We start from the raw sequence: 19,115 nt of genomic DNA, 5'->3' as shown, positions 1-19,115 counted from the left end.
CCACACAACAACCCTGGGAGGCAGGTGCTGTTGTTATGTCCATTTTACAGATGAGGAAACTGAAATTGAAGGGGGAATAAGTAACTTGCCCAGGGCTAAGATGTATCTGAGACTAGATTTGAACTCAGGTCTTCCCTGACTCCAGGTCCATTACTCTGTCCACCTAGTGGCCTCTTAGAGAATTGCTTAAGGCATTGAGAAGTTAAATGACTTGCCCAGGGTCACACAGCCAGTATATAAAAAAGGTAAGCCTAAAACCCAAGTCTTCATGACTTCAAGACGTTCCACTTAGGCCCTTGTGCTGACTCTTCACCTGAGGACTTCTGCTTAATTGATGGGCCATTCTTGCTGTTTTCTCCCCTTACTTCATTATAAAGCTAGCCTTAACACATGTTGAGGCTGTTTACACTAACTCTCTATATGATTACACTCCCATTTGAGCTTCACAATAAGGCAGTTTTCTTTTTTGAAGGCAGTAGATATCCTTCTAGATTCATTCCTTGTAGATGGAGTAAAGGAAACATCTGCCAATAACTAAAATGCTTTGCAAACCTTGGAAAAGTAAATGGGTGGGTAAACAAAGCATTTATTAAACAGTCACCATGTGCCAGGTGTTGTACTAAGTACTGAGGAGACAGATACAAGCAATGATAGTTCCTGCCCTCAGAAGCCTTCTGTTCTAATGGGGGAAGACAACCCATAAAGGGAAACCAGAAAGGGAGGTGGGATGGCATTTTGTTGAGCTGCCCTGAAGTGGCATGGAGGCCTCAATCCTGGAGCCAAGAGAAAGGCTCACCTGTTAGAGCCAACAGACCCAGGATCATGGTACAGGTTACCGGGAGGGAAGGAGGGAGAGATTATGGTCCAAGCAAGCCAGGAAGTAGTGGTGGATGCCTGGGCCCCAGCAAGGGGTGAATTTAGTTGTCTCTGTGGAAAATATAAATGACAGTTTCATTCTCTTCACTAGATACCTATGGTCATCACACCAATCGCCAATTCTGAGCTTTGTTACTTAACACCTTATATTTTTTGCAAAGCATCTGATGGCTCTTGAAACATGTCTCCTGCAAGAAGATGGTGGACTAACTTTTAACCAACAAGGACACCTTAATGGATTTAAACTATTGTTAGGTTAACAATCCTATGCTATTCAACTTACACTTCTCTATAAATTATTTCACCAATAATTGCCTTATCTTTCCATTGTGTTTTCTTCTGCAATTAGGACGTGTTGATGGAATTGCTGGAGCAGTGTGCAGATGGGCTCTGGAAGGCCGAACGCTACGAGCTGATTGCTGACATCTATAAACTCATCATTCCAATTTATGAGAAACGCAGAGATTTTGAGGTATCTTATTTTGGATTTTCTACTTTTCATGACATTTGTCAGACAAACTTCTTTTTCTTGTTTCTACATAATTTTAAAGTTTTCTCAGAAATAAAATCACTTTCTTATTTTCTTCTCTTTTTCTAAAAAGTCAAAAAATGGAAATGAGATTATTGCACTGTCTAAAGTTTTGAATGTATGAGGCTCTTAAACAGATGAAAATAAATTAGTTTGCTGAAATTGGGGACCATATAGTCAGCTCTCAATTATCCACACCACTGGAGGAGAGCAGCAGCATGGAAAATCCAAAATGGCAGCTAATTTAAATATAAATTTATTTTACTTTGGAGGATGGTTTGGTTATTGTATTTGAATATGGGTATTTTGGATTTTTGAGAATTCATAACAAAATAATGAAACTGCACTCTGTAAATCTGCAGGGTTCTGGAAGAAAGTTAGAACAGGGTTTAGGGAGCACCCTTGTATTGCACATGGCACATGGAGGGCACCCAGACTTTTCGATGGAGATTTATTTGCTACTTCCATCTCTTTCTCTTCTGCCACGTGCAAAGATCTGCCTTCACTTCTGGCAATAGTCAGCAGGTAAATAAACACCCACTGCTTTTGTTAGGCAAGTGGCATCTTGTAACCGTTCTGAACCATCCTCCTTGTATCAGTGGAGCCCTTGACACTCGAGGCCTCTGGACAAAGGTCGTCCACTTGGCAATGAAAGTATTGATGGGTTGCCAAATATTGGACTGAGAAATCTGGCCTTTGTTCACAACTCTCCTGGCTCCCTGCTCCATGCTGAAAATGGCTTTATTTCAAACAGGACGTTATGTCTCCTACCTTCTGTTGAGGGAGGTAAATCTCTCACCTTTAAAGGTTTTCTGCAGGCTTCTCTGGTAGGAGAGTGTACTAGGTAAGCAAGTAAAGAAGAGCCCCTGTGTCCACATCACACGGAGCTACATTATTTATTCCATTTGAATATTTTGAGAACTCGAAAGCAAATTTTTCTTTTATATAATTTGAATATTCAACCACATAGTAATCCAGAATTGCCTATATCTCAATTTTATTGTTGCTATTGAGTTGTTTCTGTTGTGACCTCATTTGGAGTTTTCTTGACAAAGATACTGGAGTGGTTTTCCATGTCCTTCTCCAGCTCATTTTACAGATGAGAAAGCTGGGGGATGCAGGGTTAAGTGACTTGCCCAGGGTCACACCACTAGTCTGAGACCAGATTTGAACCCAAGAAGATGAGTCTTCCCGACTTCAGGCCCAGCACTCCATCCACCTAGCTGCCATATCTTAGTTTATAGACAAGCTAGTGCTTTGTACAGGAACTGGACATTAGTATTCAGGATATCACTTTTACATTTCCCAAACAGGTTGAGTTGATGAAACTAGTATTATATCTACTTACCTTTAAAGGTGATTTTTTTTTTCAATTAGTGAACAAATAGAGGTCTGGTCATTTCTTTTGTAATCTGCTGCAAATTTCATGACAAAAGGGGATTGGTTTTCTGTTTGAAAGGTATCCACTTGTCAGTGTTTTAGCTTAACTTGATTTTCTTTTATGGAATTCTATTTTTAAAAATAGCTTTGCTGGGAGGATCCCTTAGTTCGCTTTAAAAAGTTGAAGTGACTCATTTATTTTCAAATCATCTTGTCACTGTAGTTTATTTGATTTTTTGAAAGAAAAATTTGAAAATAACTTTTTTTAAGAGAAGAGGGCTTCAAAAAACAACAACAACAACAAAAGTTAAATATCTAGGGGCAAATAGGTTGTACAGTGAATAGAGCATCAACTCTGGAGTCAGGAGGACCTGAGTTCAAATTCAGCCTCAGATACTTAACATTTACCAGATGTGTGACCTTGGGCAAGTCACTTAGCCCCAATTGCCTTGCCTTCCCGAGAGAGAGAGAGAGAGAGAGAGAGAGAGAGAGAGAGAGAAGAGAAGAGAGCTGAAAGGAAAACCTTTTTATTTTTATATTTAACATTGCATGGGAACTTGAATCCACTGTTTACAAGTATAAAGGAAACTATTCTCTTCAATATTTCTAGAGATTAGCTCATCTGTATGACACTCTCCATAGAGCATACAGCAAAGTCACAGAAGTTATGCACACGGGCAAGAGACTTCTGGGGACTTATTTCAGAGTGGCCTTCTTTGGACAGGTGAGCATAACCTCTCCTTTCTAAAAATGATATTAAGTCCTGTAAAAATGTTTGCACAGTTATGTTTTTGCTCCTTATTCTGTTTCATGTATTATAAGTTCTTTATATGATGCAGACTTCTTTGATCTGTTAAATTTAACGTTTGGTATAATTCTGATCTTCCTCAGTAAACTTTCTGCTTTTTTCTTCCTGTCTTTTCTTTTATTACTTTCTTAAGGCAGCGGTAAGTTCTTCCTACGTAAGACATTCCTAAGAATGTTTATTGAGCGGCATCTTTGGTGCTTCTGTGTGGTTTGCCAGTTGCCTTTTCAAACCTGTATGTATATCTATCTAGTCATCATACGTCCAAACAATAACATTTGATTCCATTTACAGAAATAAATCACCTGTCTCCTATACATCTCCTATACATCTGTACTGCATGTTTTAAACCCAAAATTAAGAATTTCTGGCTGCCCTTGTGTACGTGGCATCTTCACCTTTTTGTAATATAATATCTCCACAGTAGATTGACCATTATAATATTTCAGAGAGCCCATGAGGAAGGGCTCTTTCTCATTTCACTTGACTTTTTTTAACCTACAAGTATCTAACATTATTACATTGTATAAAGTGTCATCCATGTATTTAGGTAGTTTGCATTCCTATGAGCAGTATATAACCTTCAATTTATTCTGTTGTCTTTCACAACTTTATAGCAATACCAGTTTACAGACACTGAGACAGATGTGGAGGTAATTACAGTAAATGCTTATGAAGCAAGTGATGTAGTCAACTGACTGCATTTCAACCCCTAGTTTGATGTGGATATTTTTGTTCAGTCTAGCCTGCCTTGTTTTGTTTTGTTTTGAGTGTATTCTGTGTTTTTTCTGTTGTTTTATTTTATCTTAGGACAGGAATTTTTTTTAACTCATTATCTCAAATATTAACTGATAGTTGGCTTTTCAAATTTTCATCCTGTTTCACTTCTCAAATCATGCCATATTGTTGAATTTTACTGAGATTGAATCTAAAACAACTATTGCACTGACAGACTTAACTACTTTTGAAATTAATGATATGTGATAGAATTGGCGTAATGTTTCCTTTATAACATATTTGCCCTTCTCCAGACCTAGAGTTTTTAAAAAATTATGCTATAAAATCTAGTGTAAATAAAATAGATTGGGACATTTTTACAAATCATATGGGTTTACGGTCATATGCCTTTAGCAGACAATGGCACCATTTTTGGATGGAGGCCAGTCTTGGGAATGTGAAACAGAGATGAACCTAGTCACTCCAGCTGACTGAGAAAAGAGTCTTGATTCCCAGACCTTTAATTACACTCAAACACGTGATGACAGCATCCTCAAATATGTTTGCAATTTTGTGTTCTTTCTTCATTTTTGCACCCTTCCTCTACCCAGACTTTTCTATTCACATTTTTTTTCTTCCCTTCAGGAAGCATATTTGTATAAGGTTTTATTTTTTTTTTTGAGTTGTTAATTTTTGTTTTGAATCCTAACAAGAAATGTTGAAAGTACTGTTTGTAAAACATAAAAAAAAAAAACCCAACCCCAAACCACTGTCTGGGTTATCATAGGCCAGAGCTAATTAAATACTGGAAATAGTCCTAATTTTACTTTTCCCCCACAGGGATTCTTTGAAGATGAAGATGGAAAGGAGTACATTTACAAGGAACCGAAACTGACACCTTTGTCAGAAATCTCTCAGAGACTATTAAAACTTTACTCAGACAAATTTGGTTCTGAAAATGTCAAAATGATTCAAGATTCTGGCAAGGTATGAGCACAGTTGGATGATTTTGAGAGCACTGTTGATTTTGTTTCATTTTTGTTTAAAACCAAACTTGTATCTTGTAAGACTTCAACATCTCTAGCCTGTAGTTTAGAAGATGCCCGTTTTCTGTCTGTATTTTTAGTTTCTATTTCTAGAGACTAGTTTCTCATCTTCTTTTCTCAAGACACATGTTTGCCCTGAACATTCAACCCCTAAAACCACAGGTCCAGCTAGTTGTACGTGTATTGCCTAAAACTCACCTAGGAAAAGACAAAACTCCTTCTATTCTTTTCACACTAAAATCTTGCTCTTCGATTTGACAAATGTTTATTAAGTAGTCTCCATGTATTAGGCATGCCCTGTGCCACCCATGGCAGCCATCTTCTTTGTTGAACATTTTGCTTGTTATAAATAAGTTTGAAGTCATGATATCTTCTGAATCCATCAGTCCCTCCCTCCCAGCATGTTCATTGCCAATTTATTAAAAATGACAAAAAAACAAAGATAATGCCATAGATCTTAGGAATACTATTTCTAACACCAAAGCTAATATATTGGTCTTAGTTAATGGATTACCCAGGCCATTGTAACCTTATTTTTCAAGGTTCTCCCACATTTTTCTACTTCTTTTTTCAATCCATATACAATACCCCTAAAGGAACAGACCAAACCTATCTCTTCATCTAAGAAACTCTTTTCCAATCCTTCCAATATTATATCTTACCTAAACAAGTTGTTCAGTGGATTGGTTTAATGTATAGATACAAATTGGAAGAGAAATGGGGAGATTGATGGGGCAAAAGTGGAAAAACGTGCTTCTTTTTCAAATCTGAGTAAGGAAGTTTCATAATGAACAAAATTGTTCTTAAATTTTTCTCTTATAAAAAACTTTGCAGCTTACCCAGCAAAAACTTGAGGCACATCCTTTAGGAACCCCTGTGACAGTTATAACCATGGGATCCGAAGAGATCTCTGGCAAAGAGCATAGCAAAATAGGAGCGAGAGACCCATCACTGTGCCTTGGAGGGGATACAAAGAGTTATGAGGCAGGGGAGGAAACTGAGAAGGAATGATTAGGCAGGTAGGAGGAGAGGCAAGACAGCGACGGAAAAACTACCCTGAGGGTGGTCAGCAATGTCGCCTGTTTCAGAAGGGCCAGGAAAGAAGAATGCGAGAAGGAACAATTAGATCCAGCAGTTAAGCGGTCACTGGTAACTTTTGTAGAGCACCATTTCCAGATGGAGTGGTTGGGTTGGAAGGTGGATTTCAAGGGGTTGAGGAGAAAAAATAGAGGAAGTAAAGATAGACAGTTTTTAACAAATTATGCTATAAAATCTAGTATAAATAAAATAGATTGGGACATTTTTGCAAATCATATGGGCAACTGTCTTTAGCAGACGATGGCACCATTTTTGGATGGAGGCCAGTCTTGGGAATGTGAAACAGGGATGAACCTAGTCACTCCAGCTGACTGAGAAGAGTCTTGATTCCCAGACCTTTAATTACACTCAAACACGTGATGACAGCATCCTCAAATATGTTTGCGATTTTGTGTGGTGAGAAGTCGGAGAGTTCTGGGTTAATTGCTTGAGAGGGTGATAGGATCTAATGATGTTTTTTTTTTTTTTAAGAAGAGGGGAGACCTAGGCACACTTGTAAACTGTGAGAAGCACAAGTACATCAGATACTGAAGCAAAGGAGTAGAGAATGGGCAATGATCTCCAGAGGTTGAGGATGTAGAATACAGAGTTTCTCATGAAGAGTTCCTGTTTTCTCAATATGATATAAAGGGAAGTCCTCTGCTAAAGAGGGAAAATGTATGAGCATATTAAATGCTAATTTAATTTGTTTTAATCACACAGTATACCAAGTAGTAATGACTTCAGTTTTTATAATTAATTGGATTCTTTTAATTCCATGGCTATATGTAATATCTTTCTTCCTTAAAACTTCAAAGCAGATGGGGTGGCCAGGTGGCTCAGCAAGTAAGAGCACCGGCTCTAGTGTCGGGATGACCTGGGGATCAAATCCGGGCCCAGATACTTAGCACCTCACCCAGAAATAACTGTCCGTGTAACCTTGAGCAAGTTACTTAATCCCGATTGCTTTAAAAAAAAAAAAGTTCAAAGCTGAGTTGTCTTTTAAAATTTTCTTTTAATCTCCACATTATATCTGTGAATAAGGGAATTGTTCATTAACACTTAGGTGAGTCCATTAAACCTGTGCCTTTCTCATTGACCATTCTGTTTGGTTCTTGTATTATTATAGTTACTGACATTTTCTGTCTGTCTCTCCAACCTCCTACTCCTTCCTTCCCCTCTGACCCCTTACCCATATTCTCTTTTCTCTTGGCATAGAAGGTAAAATGTACCTTAAATACAATGGAAATTTATCAAAAGTGATCCAAAAACACTTAATGAGACATCCTTTGTTTTTTCTTAAAATTATCTATCTTTAATTTCTTATGAGCTTTTAGGTTTAGCTTTTAAACATATACACACACACATTTTCCCACATATACATATATGTGTTTATGTATATATGCACACATATATACATATATATCTTTTAAACATATCTTCCTTAGAAATATGCTAATTTCTGAAGTTTAATTACTAAATTACATGATAGTGAGAAAAGGACTGTTGCAGCTCAGCATTTCCTCTTTTTAATAATTGGGTGATTATAATGGGAAAGCTATGAATTAAAGCACTATTACTAAGCTAAATGTTTACTTTCTACAACAGATCTATAAAGGTCCTTTCAGGGGAAGAGAAAAGTAATTATTCTCTCTTCAGTATTTTTCACCTTCCTTTTTTTCTTTTTTCTTTTTTCATTTAAAGGTTAACCCTAAGGATTTGGATTCAAAGTATGCCTATATCCAAGTGACACATGTAATCCCATTCTTTGATGAAAAGGAATTGCAAGAAAGGAAAACTGACTTTGAAAGAACTCATAACATCCGCCGTTTCATGTTTGAAATGCCCTTTACTCAGAGTGGTAAGCGACAGGGCGGGGTTGAAGAACAGTGCAAACGCCGTACGATATTGACAGGTATGGATTTTTCATCATTACCTGGGAAGTATTTAATTTAGGTTGCTGGGGGTAGAGACAATATTATGCTTTTTTCTTAGTTTTTCCAACTTTGGTTAGAACCGTATATCGACCACTGACACTTAGAAAAGGTGCTTTCCAAAGCAACTGATTCATTAGGGTTTGAAGGAACTTGAGAACTATTTAGGATTTTCACTTTGAAGATGAAGAATCTGAGTGTTCAGAAGGAAATGACTTCTACATATAGTAGATGGCCAAGCCAGAGTTTGAAGCTAAGGCCTTGGATTCCAAAACCAGCAGTTTCTATAATACCCCGCTGCCCAATCAGTACACGAACCCCCGTCACCTCCCCGAGAGCATATACATACCATTGGATTTGTCAGATGTACCCAAAAGTAATTTACTTCTATATTGAAGATATACAATCTGAGAGGGGGATAGATAGTGGATAGAGCACTGGGCCTGGAATCAGGAAGACCTGAGTTCAAATCCAACCTCAGATACTTACTAGCTGTGTGATCTTGGGCAAGTCACTTAACCCTGTTTGCCTCAGTTTCCTTAATGTAATGAAGAGAGAAACTATTGTGTGTAAGATCAAAACTAGGATGTTATATTACTGTGCTTTCTAATGGTCTGTGTAGTATAGTGAACCCCATAATTTAATCTAGATTTGTTCAGGTTTTTTGTGCTTCAGAGGAGGAAATTTGGTTTCTTTAAAATGAATGAATGAATTTTTCACCAAAGTATACCTTAGCTTGGCTCTCTAGGTGAATCCTTATTCTCTCTTCATCTATAGCACTCTAATTTCAATTTTATAAAAGTCTTTCAATTTTCCATCCTAAATCCATACCTAGACTTTACTCTTCTCTAGTAGAACTTCTGTTTATCGTTCCTGGGTCACCAAGGGACTTAATGAGTAGAGTAGTAAATGAAAGAGACTTATTCACCTCTCACCTGGTTTGTTTTTATACTAACCCCACTCTGGGCAAAACAAATGAAAATATCTGGAAATGCATGAATTTCTTGGTTGCAGTTGACTGAATTCATTCCATTTGCCTTGTGAAGGTTTCTTCCCCCGGGGGAAAAAAAACCTCTGGAATTCACAGGTTTGTGTGGACAAAGGTCTGCAAGCAGTAGTGAGAGAAAAGAAGGTGAAGAACTTTGAAGGGACAGAGAGAGAGAACATCTCAAAGCTGGCAACAAGATGTATTTATTGCCTTTCACCTTCAATGGAATGATGCTTAAAGGGATGAAAATCATTAACCAGTTTTGTAAATACTTTGAATCCCTATTGAACAATTATAGCTGCAGAGATATCTAGAGTTTGTAGAATGCTTGTCTCCAAGGAGTCAATGCCTAGTGATTTTTATTTTTTGGTTTTTAGTCCAGCTTATCTTCAGCAGCTAATGATGAAGAAAACCAGTGAATTGTTGAATGAATGAATCAGAAAGTCCTTAAGAGCCTTCTATGTGCTAGACACTGTGCCAGGTGCTAGTGATTCAAATAGTGAACACAAATAATACAAATAAAGCAAATAGTCTTTGTCCTTGGTCTTACATCCTAATGGGAGAAAATGGTACATACGGAGAGGTGGGAGTCAGGGAAGGGATTTTTTTTGTCTGGGGAATCACATGAATGGTGAATAAAGTCAGCATGTAGTAGATTACTGTGTCCTTTCTGGAAGCTATGATATTATTGATTTGGTTACTGCAGCTCTGTTGGAAGAGGTGAGACATATATGGTGGCAAGGAAGCTAGGAGCAGCTAAGTGGTGCAATGGATAGAGAAGCAGGCCTGGAGTTAGGAAGACCCGAGTTCAAATCCAGATTCAGACTGTGTGACCCTCAGCATGTCACTTCATAGCTGTTTGCCTCAGTTCCCTCAACTGTAAAATGAGGATAATAGCACCTACATCCTAGGGTGGGAGTTACAAACACTGGCTTTGTTTTGATTATATGAATCATAGTCTGGGGATAGCTAAAAATAGTTACAGGTGAGTTTATACCCTCTCACTTCCCATTCAAAACAGCTTAGACCCAAGGCAAAGTTCCAAAACTGAGTGCATTGATTCATATGGTCTCTGGAGTTCTGGTCCAGAGGTTCTAGGTAGGGAGAGAAGGGGACCATAGTAAGGCAGATGGCAAGGTGTCTCAAGTCTGCATCTGGCCATGGAGGGAGGGAGGCATAGTCTCTCAAGGTCAAGTGTAGAGGATGCTGTTGCAGGTGGGTAAGTTGCATTCTAGCTCTAAATGTATTTAGAACTAAAATGGGATAAATGAGATAAAAAGGAAAACTGGTGACATTAGGACAGGATCTCAGAGAACAGGATAGAATCAGAAATGTAACCAAACCCATATAACCTCACTCTCTATATATTCAATGTTTAGCAAGTAGAGCACAGAACTTAGAGTGAGGAAACCTGGATTCAGATTCTGCCTTAGAGCCTTACTAGTGGTATGATCAGGAACAAGTAACTTGGGCCACCTAGGTGGTGCAGTGAACAGAGCACCGGCCCTGGAGTCAGGAGGACCTGAGTTCAAATACGGCCTCAGACACTTAACACAAAAATAGCTGTGTGATCTTGGGCAAGTCACTTAGCCCCAACTGCCCTACCTTCCCCCCTCCAAAAAGCAAAATATAAAACAAAACAAAGGAATAAGTAACTTAATTTCCCTGAGCCTCAGTTTCCTCATTTGTAAAATGGAAATGATAATATACTACATACTTCACAAGTTTTTTCTGAGATAAGCATTCTATAAACCTTAAAAGTTCTATAGAAATACAGGTTATTATTATCATTATTAACATTTATTTAAAAATTATGTAGCATCTTTTGTATGCAGGAGCACTCTGCTAGATACTATGGAAGATACCGAGTTCAGGTTAGAAATAGTCCTTGCCCTCATGAGACTTACTAGGGGGGTAAAGCACAAATAATCTTAGTACTTAGCTATTTATTGTGAGGATCAAATGAGGTAAGGTATGCTAGGTGCTTTACAGACCTGTCTGTAAGCACTGTCTGACCATCCGCTCGAGCTATCATTGTTAATTTAACTGTTGGTTGTCCCTTGTTCTCAAAGAGGACCATGACATGCAAGTGAATTGGATTTAAGTGAGGGAGAGCTGTGCAAAAGTCACCAGCCTCACTTTCTCCTCTGGAGCCATCTGGGTCCAGTGGCCAGGTATCGATCAGGACAACTAGAGATGGCCCTCCTTAATTTAAATGGAATGAATTTATAACACCACATCTCTGAGGGACACCATTTAAATTTTAAGCATAATTCTAGCATAGTCTTAAGTGGGGATTTTGGAAGAAGGGTGCCAGTTGTATTCTGAAATAACTCATCTTTTCAAACTTGGTGTTTGTACTTGATTTTAAATAACTATATTAGAATAACCTATTTCAAGAAATGTCCCATTCTTCAAAGGATAATAATAACCCCCCCCAAAAAAAATGAAATAAAGAGAAATTTCTTTTCCTTTAAAATTTTTTTCCATAATTAGAATATCTAATTCTATATGTAAATAGACTCTTCCATTCTTCCAGGTTACTATGGCAACCACAGAAATGCATGTCTTGCCAGGAAATCTTTGTTAGACAGAATTACTACATTGGGAAAGCTCTTGGGGGAGGGGAAATCTCTATGGAAATTATCAAGCATTTTTCAGCTACAGCTGCAACTACTATAACTGCTCAAGCATTTTTATTTCTCATTCTACAAGGAAACAGTTCACTGATGAGTCCAAGTCAGAATTTTTGATTCTTCCATAAAATGCATCATTCATGGATTTTGGCATGGGAACATTATGTGAAGGACTGTAGCTTATTCTGCTATAACAGAAATACCCTATAGCCATCCAAGAGTGAGATCAGAAGTAGTGACTGTTCCTATCTTTCAGCCTGCACTGACGGGACACCAAAAGGAAGAATTTCTTCCTTCAATACAGAGAGACAAAGTAGATAAGAGGAAAACAAATGTGTGTTGGGTTATAGAAGGGAGTACACGTCTGCACAAAGAAACCGGGTGACACAGTTCCCGATGTGCTTCTGTCTGACTTCTGTTTTAGCCTTCTGTGTTGGGGGAGGGAGGAAAATACTTCACAGTGCCAGGCTTAACCTCAGTGTTCACCCAACTCCTTTTAATACTAATTGAATACCCGTGCTGTGCTTGCCACTACAAGGCTACAGTCATGGATCTCCCCTTCACACACACAGTATGCTCCAATCTGATTTTCTGTCAACCATACATAACATCCCATGCCCCCTGCCCCATTATTTTATATATGTTTCTGTACCATTCCTCATCTTTTCTAATCTAATACATAGATACTTTATACATTTTTAATAAATTGAATTGTTATACATAATTGCATTGTTATACAGAAAGCTATGTGATTCTTGTCTGTGTATATGTTATGTTATTTGATCCTCACAAACACCTTGTGAGGTAAGTGCTATTATTATTATTACCATTTTACATATGAAGAAACTGAGATTTAAAAAGGTTAAATGGTTTGCCTGGGGTCACACAGCTAATAAAGTAGCTGAGATCAATCTCACAACTAGCAAGGATCTGAGGCAGGATTTGAATTCGGCTCTTCCTTATTCTAAATCTAGTGAGCTCTTACCTACCATGCCAACCACCTTCCTCCAGTTACCAGATGCCAATCAAACCATTCTGTATTTTTGTCTTCTTCATTGGTCATTGTCAAGGACATTGACTCATTGCTCTTTCTTAGAAATTCAATGAACATAAAATACTCACTGAATTGGAGGACATTTGTCCAGTAGAGGCACTTCCCGAGATGGAAAATGATAAGCAAAATCACCTGACAAAGCAGAAGTTTTTGGTGGAGAGAAAGATGAATCAACAGAAAATGTGAAATAAGACCTAACAAAATGAGATCCTCCTAAGAGATGAGACTAAAAAACGGAAAAAAACAAAATAAATCTGTCACAGTTTCTACCGGGATCTCTTCTCATTAGTGATATAAGAACTACTCCATTTGGAAATGAAGTTGGGAATAGCAGTTGATTTCTGTCCTAGAATGCAATTTTAAAGGCACTCACAGATTTTCAAGATATTTAAAAGAAATGAAGATTCCAAAAGAATAAAAAAATGTGAATAGTATTAATAGCAATAACAAAAATAAAATGGTGACCAAAAAAAGTCAGTAGTTACTGAATTATCTGTTTTTTTTCTCCATGTCTAAAATATTCTTGAGAATAATCTCTGCCTGAGTTGAAGGTAATTTTTGATGAAAATGTGAAAAGGAAATGAGTCAAGTGTAAAGGCCACTTAGTTCCCATGAACCCTATGAGTTAGGTGATTTAGATGGTATTATTCCCATTTGATAGATGAAGAAAGCAAAAGAGAGACTGTGACTTTGCCTAGTTATAGCAATTTAGTAGTAGAGTTGGTAGAGGTGTGGAAAAGGGATTCGAACCCAGTACTTCTGAAAGCTGTTGAAGCTTTAATGCACTGAGACTTTTGGGACAACTGTGTATCATAAAGGTAGTAGATGTGTTTTTGTAAGGTCAGGAAAACTCAGTAACTCTGCATGATCTGTTTCCATTCTCTCAGCAATCCACTGTTTCCCTTACGTGAAGAAGCGCATTCCTGTAATGTACCAGCATCATACTGATCTGAATCCCATTGAGGTGGCCATTGATGAGATGAGTAAGAAGGTGGCTGAGCTCAGACAGCTGTGTGCTTCTGCTGAAGTGGATATGATCAAGCTTCAGTTAAAGCTGCAGGGCAGCGTCAGTGTTCAGGTGAGAGCGCAGCAATGAAAGGGAAAAGAAGGTGATTGCTCTTAATCTTTGCAAGAAAAGAAACACCACATATAATCATTCAAGTACATACCAAACACAAACACACACACACACACACACACACACGGACAGCACAACACCTTGGGGTCAGCTGGGGAGGGTAGATTGACGGGCAACTTTGGAGAATTCTGCATTTAAGCCCTACCCTAAAAAATAATACTTACATGAAATGAATGAAGGAAAAGTCCTTACTATGTTTAAAGCACCCTACTAGGCACTGGGGATTCAAATAGAAGAAGAAAGAACAGCCCCTTTTCTCAGGGAATTCACCTGCAGATCAGAATTATAGGCTCACACAAATGGACTGTTGTACTCTGTGTGGTTTTATTTATTTTATAAGGAAGGGATCCTGAGTCCCATTTAACTAAAAGGATCAAACCTCTAATCTAAATACAATGTGGCAAACTTGATCTTGTTAAGAGGAAGGCAAGAAAGTCACTTACAAAGGTATAGTAACTCTTTTTAAAAGTTCCAGTGATGACACAGTCACTTCCCAGTACACCAGTCACCTGCCATAGAATCCTTCCTTGTAGCCAGGAAAAGATGGTTAAGTAAAAACCAATTAATGTAGCAACCACATCGGACAATATATGCAGCATTCAACACCCATAGCATCACACGTAGCTCTATCAAGAAGGAGAGTGCCATCTTCTGAGACTAGTCCACTATACATAAGTTCTACACAAAATGTCTCCCCAGTGTCTTGGATACCTTCCTCACTTTCTTCTGACACCAGGAGAACTGGTCAGTCAAACAGTATTTATAGATGCCTGCTTTGTGTTAGTCACCTTGCCAAACACTAGACATACAAATCCAGGGAATGAAACAATCCTACTCCCAAGAGATATTCAGGCTTTCCACCAGTCATCTCTCTTCCTCACTGGGTGACCAGGCAATTCTGTCTTCCCATCTTACCTTCCTACCCTGATACCATCCTTTACCCCTGTTCTTTATGGCTAAATTCTTTGAGAAAACCATTTAGTCATTGGTGCCTCTCACTCTCTTTTATTCTTAACTCACTGCATTCTAACTTCTGACCTCATCATTCAACTAAAACTGCTCTCTCAAAAGTTGACAATTATTTCTCTCTTTTTAAAAAAATTATTTATTTCAAACTTAAATACAGAATAGAAAAAGAAACATAAACTTAAATACAAAATAAGAAAAGGGAAAAAAAAGCGTTGCCATTTGCACAACAGAACTTAAGAGAAGATTCAAAATATACAGCAATAAAATTCCATTTCAAGAGAGTCTATATAATAAATATACATTGTGTTCAGAGTTGTCCATCTTTTCTTTGCTCCCTTGTGAGTTTTCTTTTGTTCTCTGCTGTGCACTTTTTACTTTGTTCTTTTCTTCCCCTTTCCTTTTCCCCCTCCCCCAAGAAGGCTATAATTAAGTGTGGAGATGTGTGTGTGTGTGTATATGTGTGCATGTAGGTATATATGCGTGTGCACACATACACAGACATGCACATATATATACATTATATATGCATATACTTAGATATCTATAATCATACTCATATAGAAACATATACTTTCATATACATCTATGTAAGACTGTACTATACTGGTTTATGCTCTGCTTCTCCAAGAGTGGATAACATCTTCCTTCCTAAATCCAAGTCTTTCCCTATTTTTCTACCAATGACCTCTTGATCACATAATTTAATGGCCTTTTCTCAATCCTCACCTTTCTTGACTTTTCTGGAACCTTTAACGCTAAAGAAACACCTTTTTCCTGATACTTTCTTCTCTGGCCTTTTGTGATATACTCTTTCCTAATTCTCCACTTGTCAGACCACACACTCTCAGTCTCCTTTGCTGGATCTTCATCCAGGTCATGCATTCTGTAGGGGCCCAAGGCGCTCTTCTCTTTTCCCTCTATACTGTTTCATTTGGTAATCTCATCATTTCCAGTGTATTACACTGTTAATCTATCTATAGGTTCCCAAAGTGTGAACACTGGACCAATCCAAGGGGGCATTAGTAGCCTCAGGTGCAACTGGGGGGCATTGAATAAAAATAAGGGGGCTGTGGAAGCATAAGGAAAGAAGAGAAAATAAGAAAATTTTGAAAAACCATTCATACATGTTTCATCTGTTGTGTAACAGAGATAAAGTTGTAGTAATTATATTATTTTCCAAATACACAAAATGTAAGTTATAAGCCATCAGTGGTCAAGTCCACTGACAGGCCTTAACAAGCAAATGTTGGGAAGTCTAACATGCATCGGCAGGAATATGAGCAAGTAATGACTTGTTTATAATATGATGCATATGATACTATATGAATTAATATTGCATCATCAAAATTTCAATGCAGAAAAAAATTCACAATAAATTATTAAATTTAAGATATCATTTAAAAATATTTTATATTGTTTTTTAAATGATACACATTTAAAAAAAACATTAAAAGATTAAAAAAAGTAGATTTCCAAGGGGGTGCTGAGTAATTTTTTTTCTTTTGGGAGAGCAGTTGGGGTTAAGTGACTTGCCCAAGGTCACACGGCTAGTAAATGTTAAGTGTCTGAGGCCAGATTTGAACTCAGGACCTCCTGACTCTAGGGCCAGTGCTCTATTCGCTGCACCACCTAGCTGCCCCATGTAATTTTTTTTCCAAAAGGGGACAGTAGGCCAAATAAGTCTGGGAACGTCTAATCTATGCTGATAATTCTCATTCTACTTCTACTCTCTCCTCACTTCCAGTTTCGAATCCCCAGAGGCCTACTGAACATCTTGAACTCTATTACAGTTCAACATGTTCAAAACTGAATTCATTCTCTTTTTGCACTGGCAGTTTCCTCTTCCTAACTTCCCTATTATTGTTGAGGGTGTGACCGTGCTGCTTGTCACCCAGGCTTGCATCCTAGGAGACGTCCTAAATTCCCTCCTTCTCTCTCACATCCAATATGTCCTGCTTTCACAACGTCTCTTGTATGCTCTCAACGTTCTCCTCTGATGCTGCAATAGCCTTACCGCGTGAGCCCTCATTCCTTCATTCCTAGACTATTGCTATCCTGCTGGTTGGTCCTCCCTGCTTCAGGTCTCTCCAGTCCATTCTCAACTCAGGTATCGAGTTGATTGTCAAATTCCTAAAGCACAGGTCTTACCATGTTACTTTCTAATCAGTAAATTGCGCTGGCTCCCCATTAACTCTAGTATCAAATATAAAATCTTCCTTTTGGTATTTAAAGTCCTTCACGACATGACTCCTTCCTATCTTCCTGTTCTTCTTCCACCTTACCCTCATATATTATCCAGTGATGCTGGCTTCCATGCTATACCTCGAACAAGATACTGCACCTTTCAACCCCAAGGATTTTCTTTGCTTGTCCCCCCTGCCTGCAATGTTCTCCCTCCCAGTTTCCCTAGCTTCCTTTACATTCTGGCTAAAATCCAACCTTTCACCAGAAGCTTTTCCTGATTCCCCTTGATGTTATTGGCTTCTCTCTACTGATCATCTCCAGCTTAACTTATATATTTGTTTGTAGTCAGTCACCTAGCATTTATTAAGAACCTATTGTTTGCCAGGCATTGTGCTAAATTCTGGACATACAGAAAAAGGCAAAAAATATATTTGTTAATGTGTTGTTCACCACCTCTCCCATAAGACTATGAGCTCCTTAAGTGGGAACTACTTATTTTTGCCTTTCTTTACATCCCAAGGAATTGGCACAGTGCCTAGCACACAATAGGCACTTAATAAGTGTTTGTTGGCATGTCTTGGAGTTCTTTGGTTACACAGCATTAAATCTGAGTTCAGATATTACATAAACTCCTGACCTCTAAGGAACTTATGTTTAATCAAAAGTTGTGACTATCTTAAATGTATTTCCCAGTGAAAAGGAAATGTTAATCTCCCCTTTTAGTAGTAGCCACTTCCCCCTTCTTTTCCTAAACATCATTTAATTGATTAGTAAACATTTATTAAATGCCTATGTTCTAGACATTGTGCTAAGCCTGGGGATACAAGAAGAGGCAAAAATTTGTATTTTGATGTGACCAAATGCATAAAACCCAGGGCCTCACTGCCATTATCTTTTTCATTTCCTTCCCCTTTTTTTCTTATTATCTGTTTGGTTACAGTACCTGCCCCTTCCCTTTCTCTCTAAACCAATCATAATTTTCTTTAACTTTAGATTCCTGATAGGTTCAAAAACCACATGTCATTGCTTAACAGACAAAAAAGAATCTTCACTTTCCAGAAAAGCTGTTCTAGTTTCTCCTGTGAATATGAAAAATGTATGTGTTAAAACAAGTTAGCAATTAACTGTGACAAATATCGCAGCCATATGCATGATTCTGTCATTATGGCATCTGGCCAGGAGTTTTTATCTGGTGAAAAACAAAGCCAGTGATAACAGGAACTATACTGATTATAGAAATTGTAGCCTGGAAGCAGAGAAGGCATTTAAGGAAGGTCAGCGAAGCTGCTCTCCAGCTGAGGGACTGTCTTAAGGGCAGAAGATACAAGGAAAGTAGGAATTGCTTCTACATTTACTTGAAAGCTTCCTGAAATGCTTAGCTTGACTTGAAACATGAAGGAAAATGGTAAAATCAGATTTCTGCTGAGTCCACCAGCTAGGCTGAGACCACAGAAAATAGATTTATGCCCAGTGATCTCTTAAGCTGATGCCAGCCTTTTACTGAAGGGCTTCCTGGATTGCTGTTTTCCAGCACACAGCAGTTTATGGTATCTTCTTGACCCTTCCCTCCAAATTACTCTGATACTATATCTTAAAATGATGATAGCTCACATGTACATAAGGATTTATAAATGACTACACTGGGTGAACTTCTGTAGAAATGTCTGCATTTAGAAGGTTGATGTTAAATCTCAATTGTTTATGCAACACTTGGTATACTGTCATGGGGGAAAATGATCAATTCTCAGAGTAATTTGTCACATTAATTTAGAATGCATTCTT

General features: G+C 38.0%; 1 protein-coding gene across 17 annotated transcripts in view; it reads left to right on the top strand.

Annotated features, from left to right (window-relative positions):
- DOCK9 (dedicator of cytokinesis 9) overlaps positions 1 to 19,115 on the top strand; it is a 356,429-nt gene that overhangs the window by 330,175 nt on the left and 7,139 nt on the right. For all 17 annotated transcript variants that reach the window (XM_069064161.1, XM_069064166.1, XM_069064167.1 and 14 more), the window contains 5 exons: positions 1,226 to 1,348; positions 3,396 to 3,509; positions 5,148 to 5,294; positions 8,135 to 8,345; positions 13,930 to 14,120. In XM_069064161.1, the coding sequence (XP_068920262.1) occupies positions 1,226 to 1,348; positions 3,396 to 3,509; positions 5,148 to 5,294; positions 8,135 to 8,345; positions 13,930 to 14,120 (786 nt within the window). The remainder of the gene's footprint in view (positions 1 to 1,225; positions 1,349 to 3,395; positions 3,510 to 5,147; positions 5,295 to 8,134; positions 8,346 to 13,929; positions 14,121 to 19,115) is intronic.

The sequence above is a fragment of the Petaurus breviceps genome, unplaced genomic scaffold, assembly GCF_028583685.1.
Source record: "Petaurus breviceps papuanus isolate PSGF00001 unplaced genomic scaffold, PetGlider_PUasm1.0 90625, whole genome shotgun sequence".
NCBI lineage: Eukaryota > Metazoa > Chordata > Mammalia > Diprotodontia > Petauridae > Petaurus > Petaurus breviceps.
This window is presented reverse-complemented; position numbering and strand designations above follow the sequence as displayed.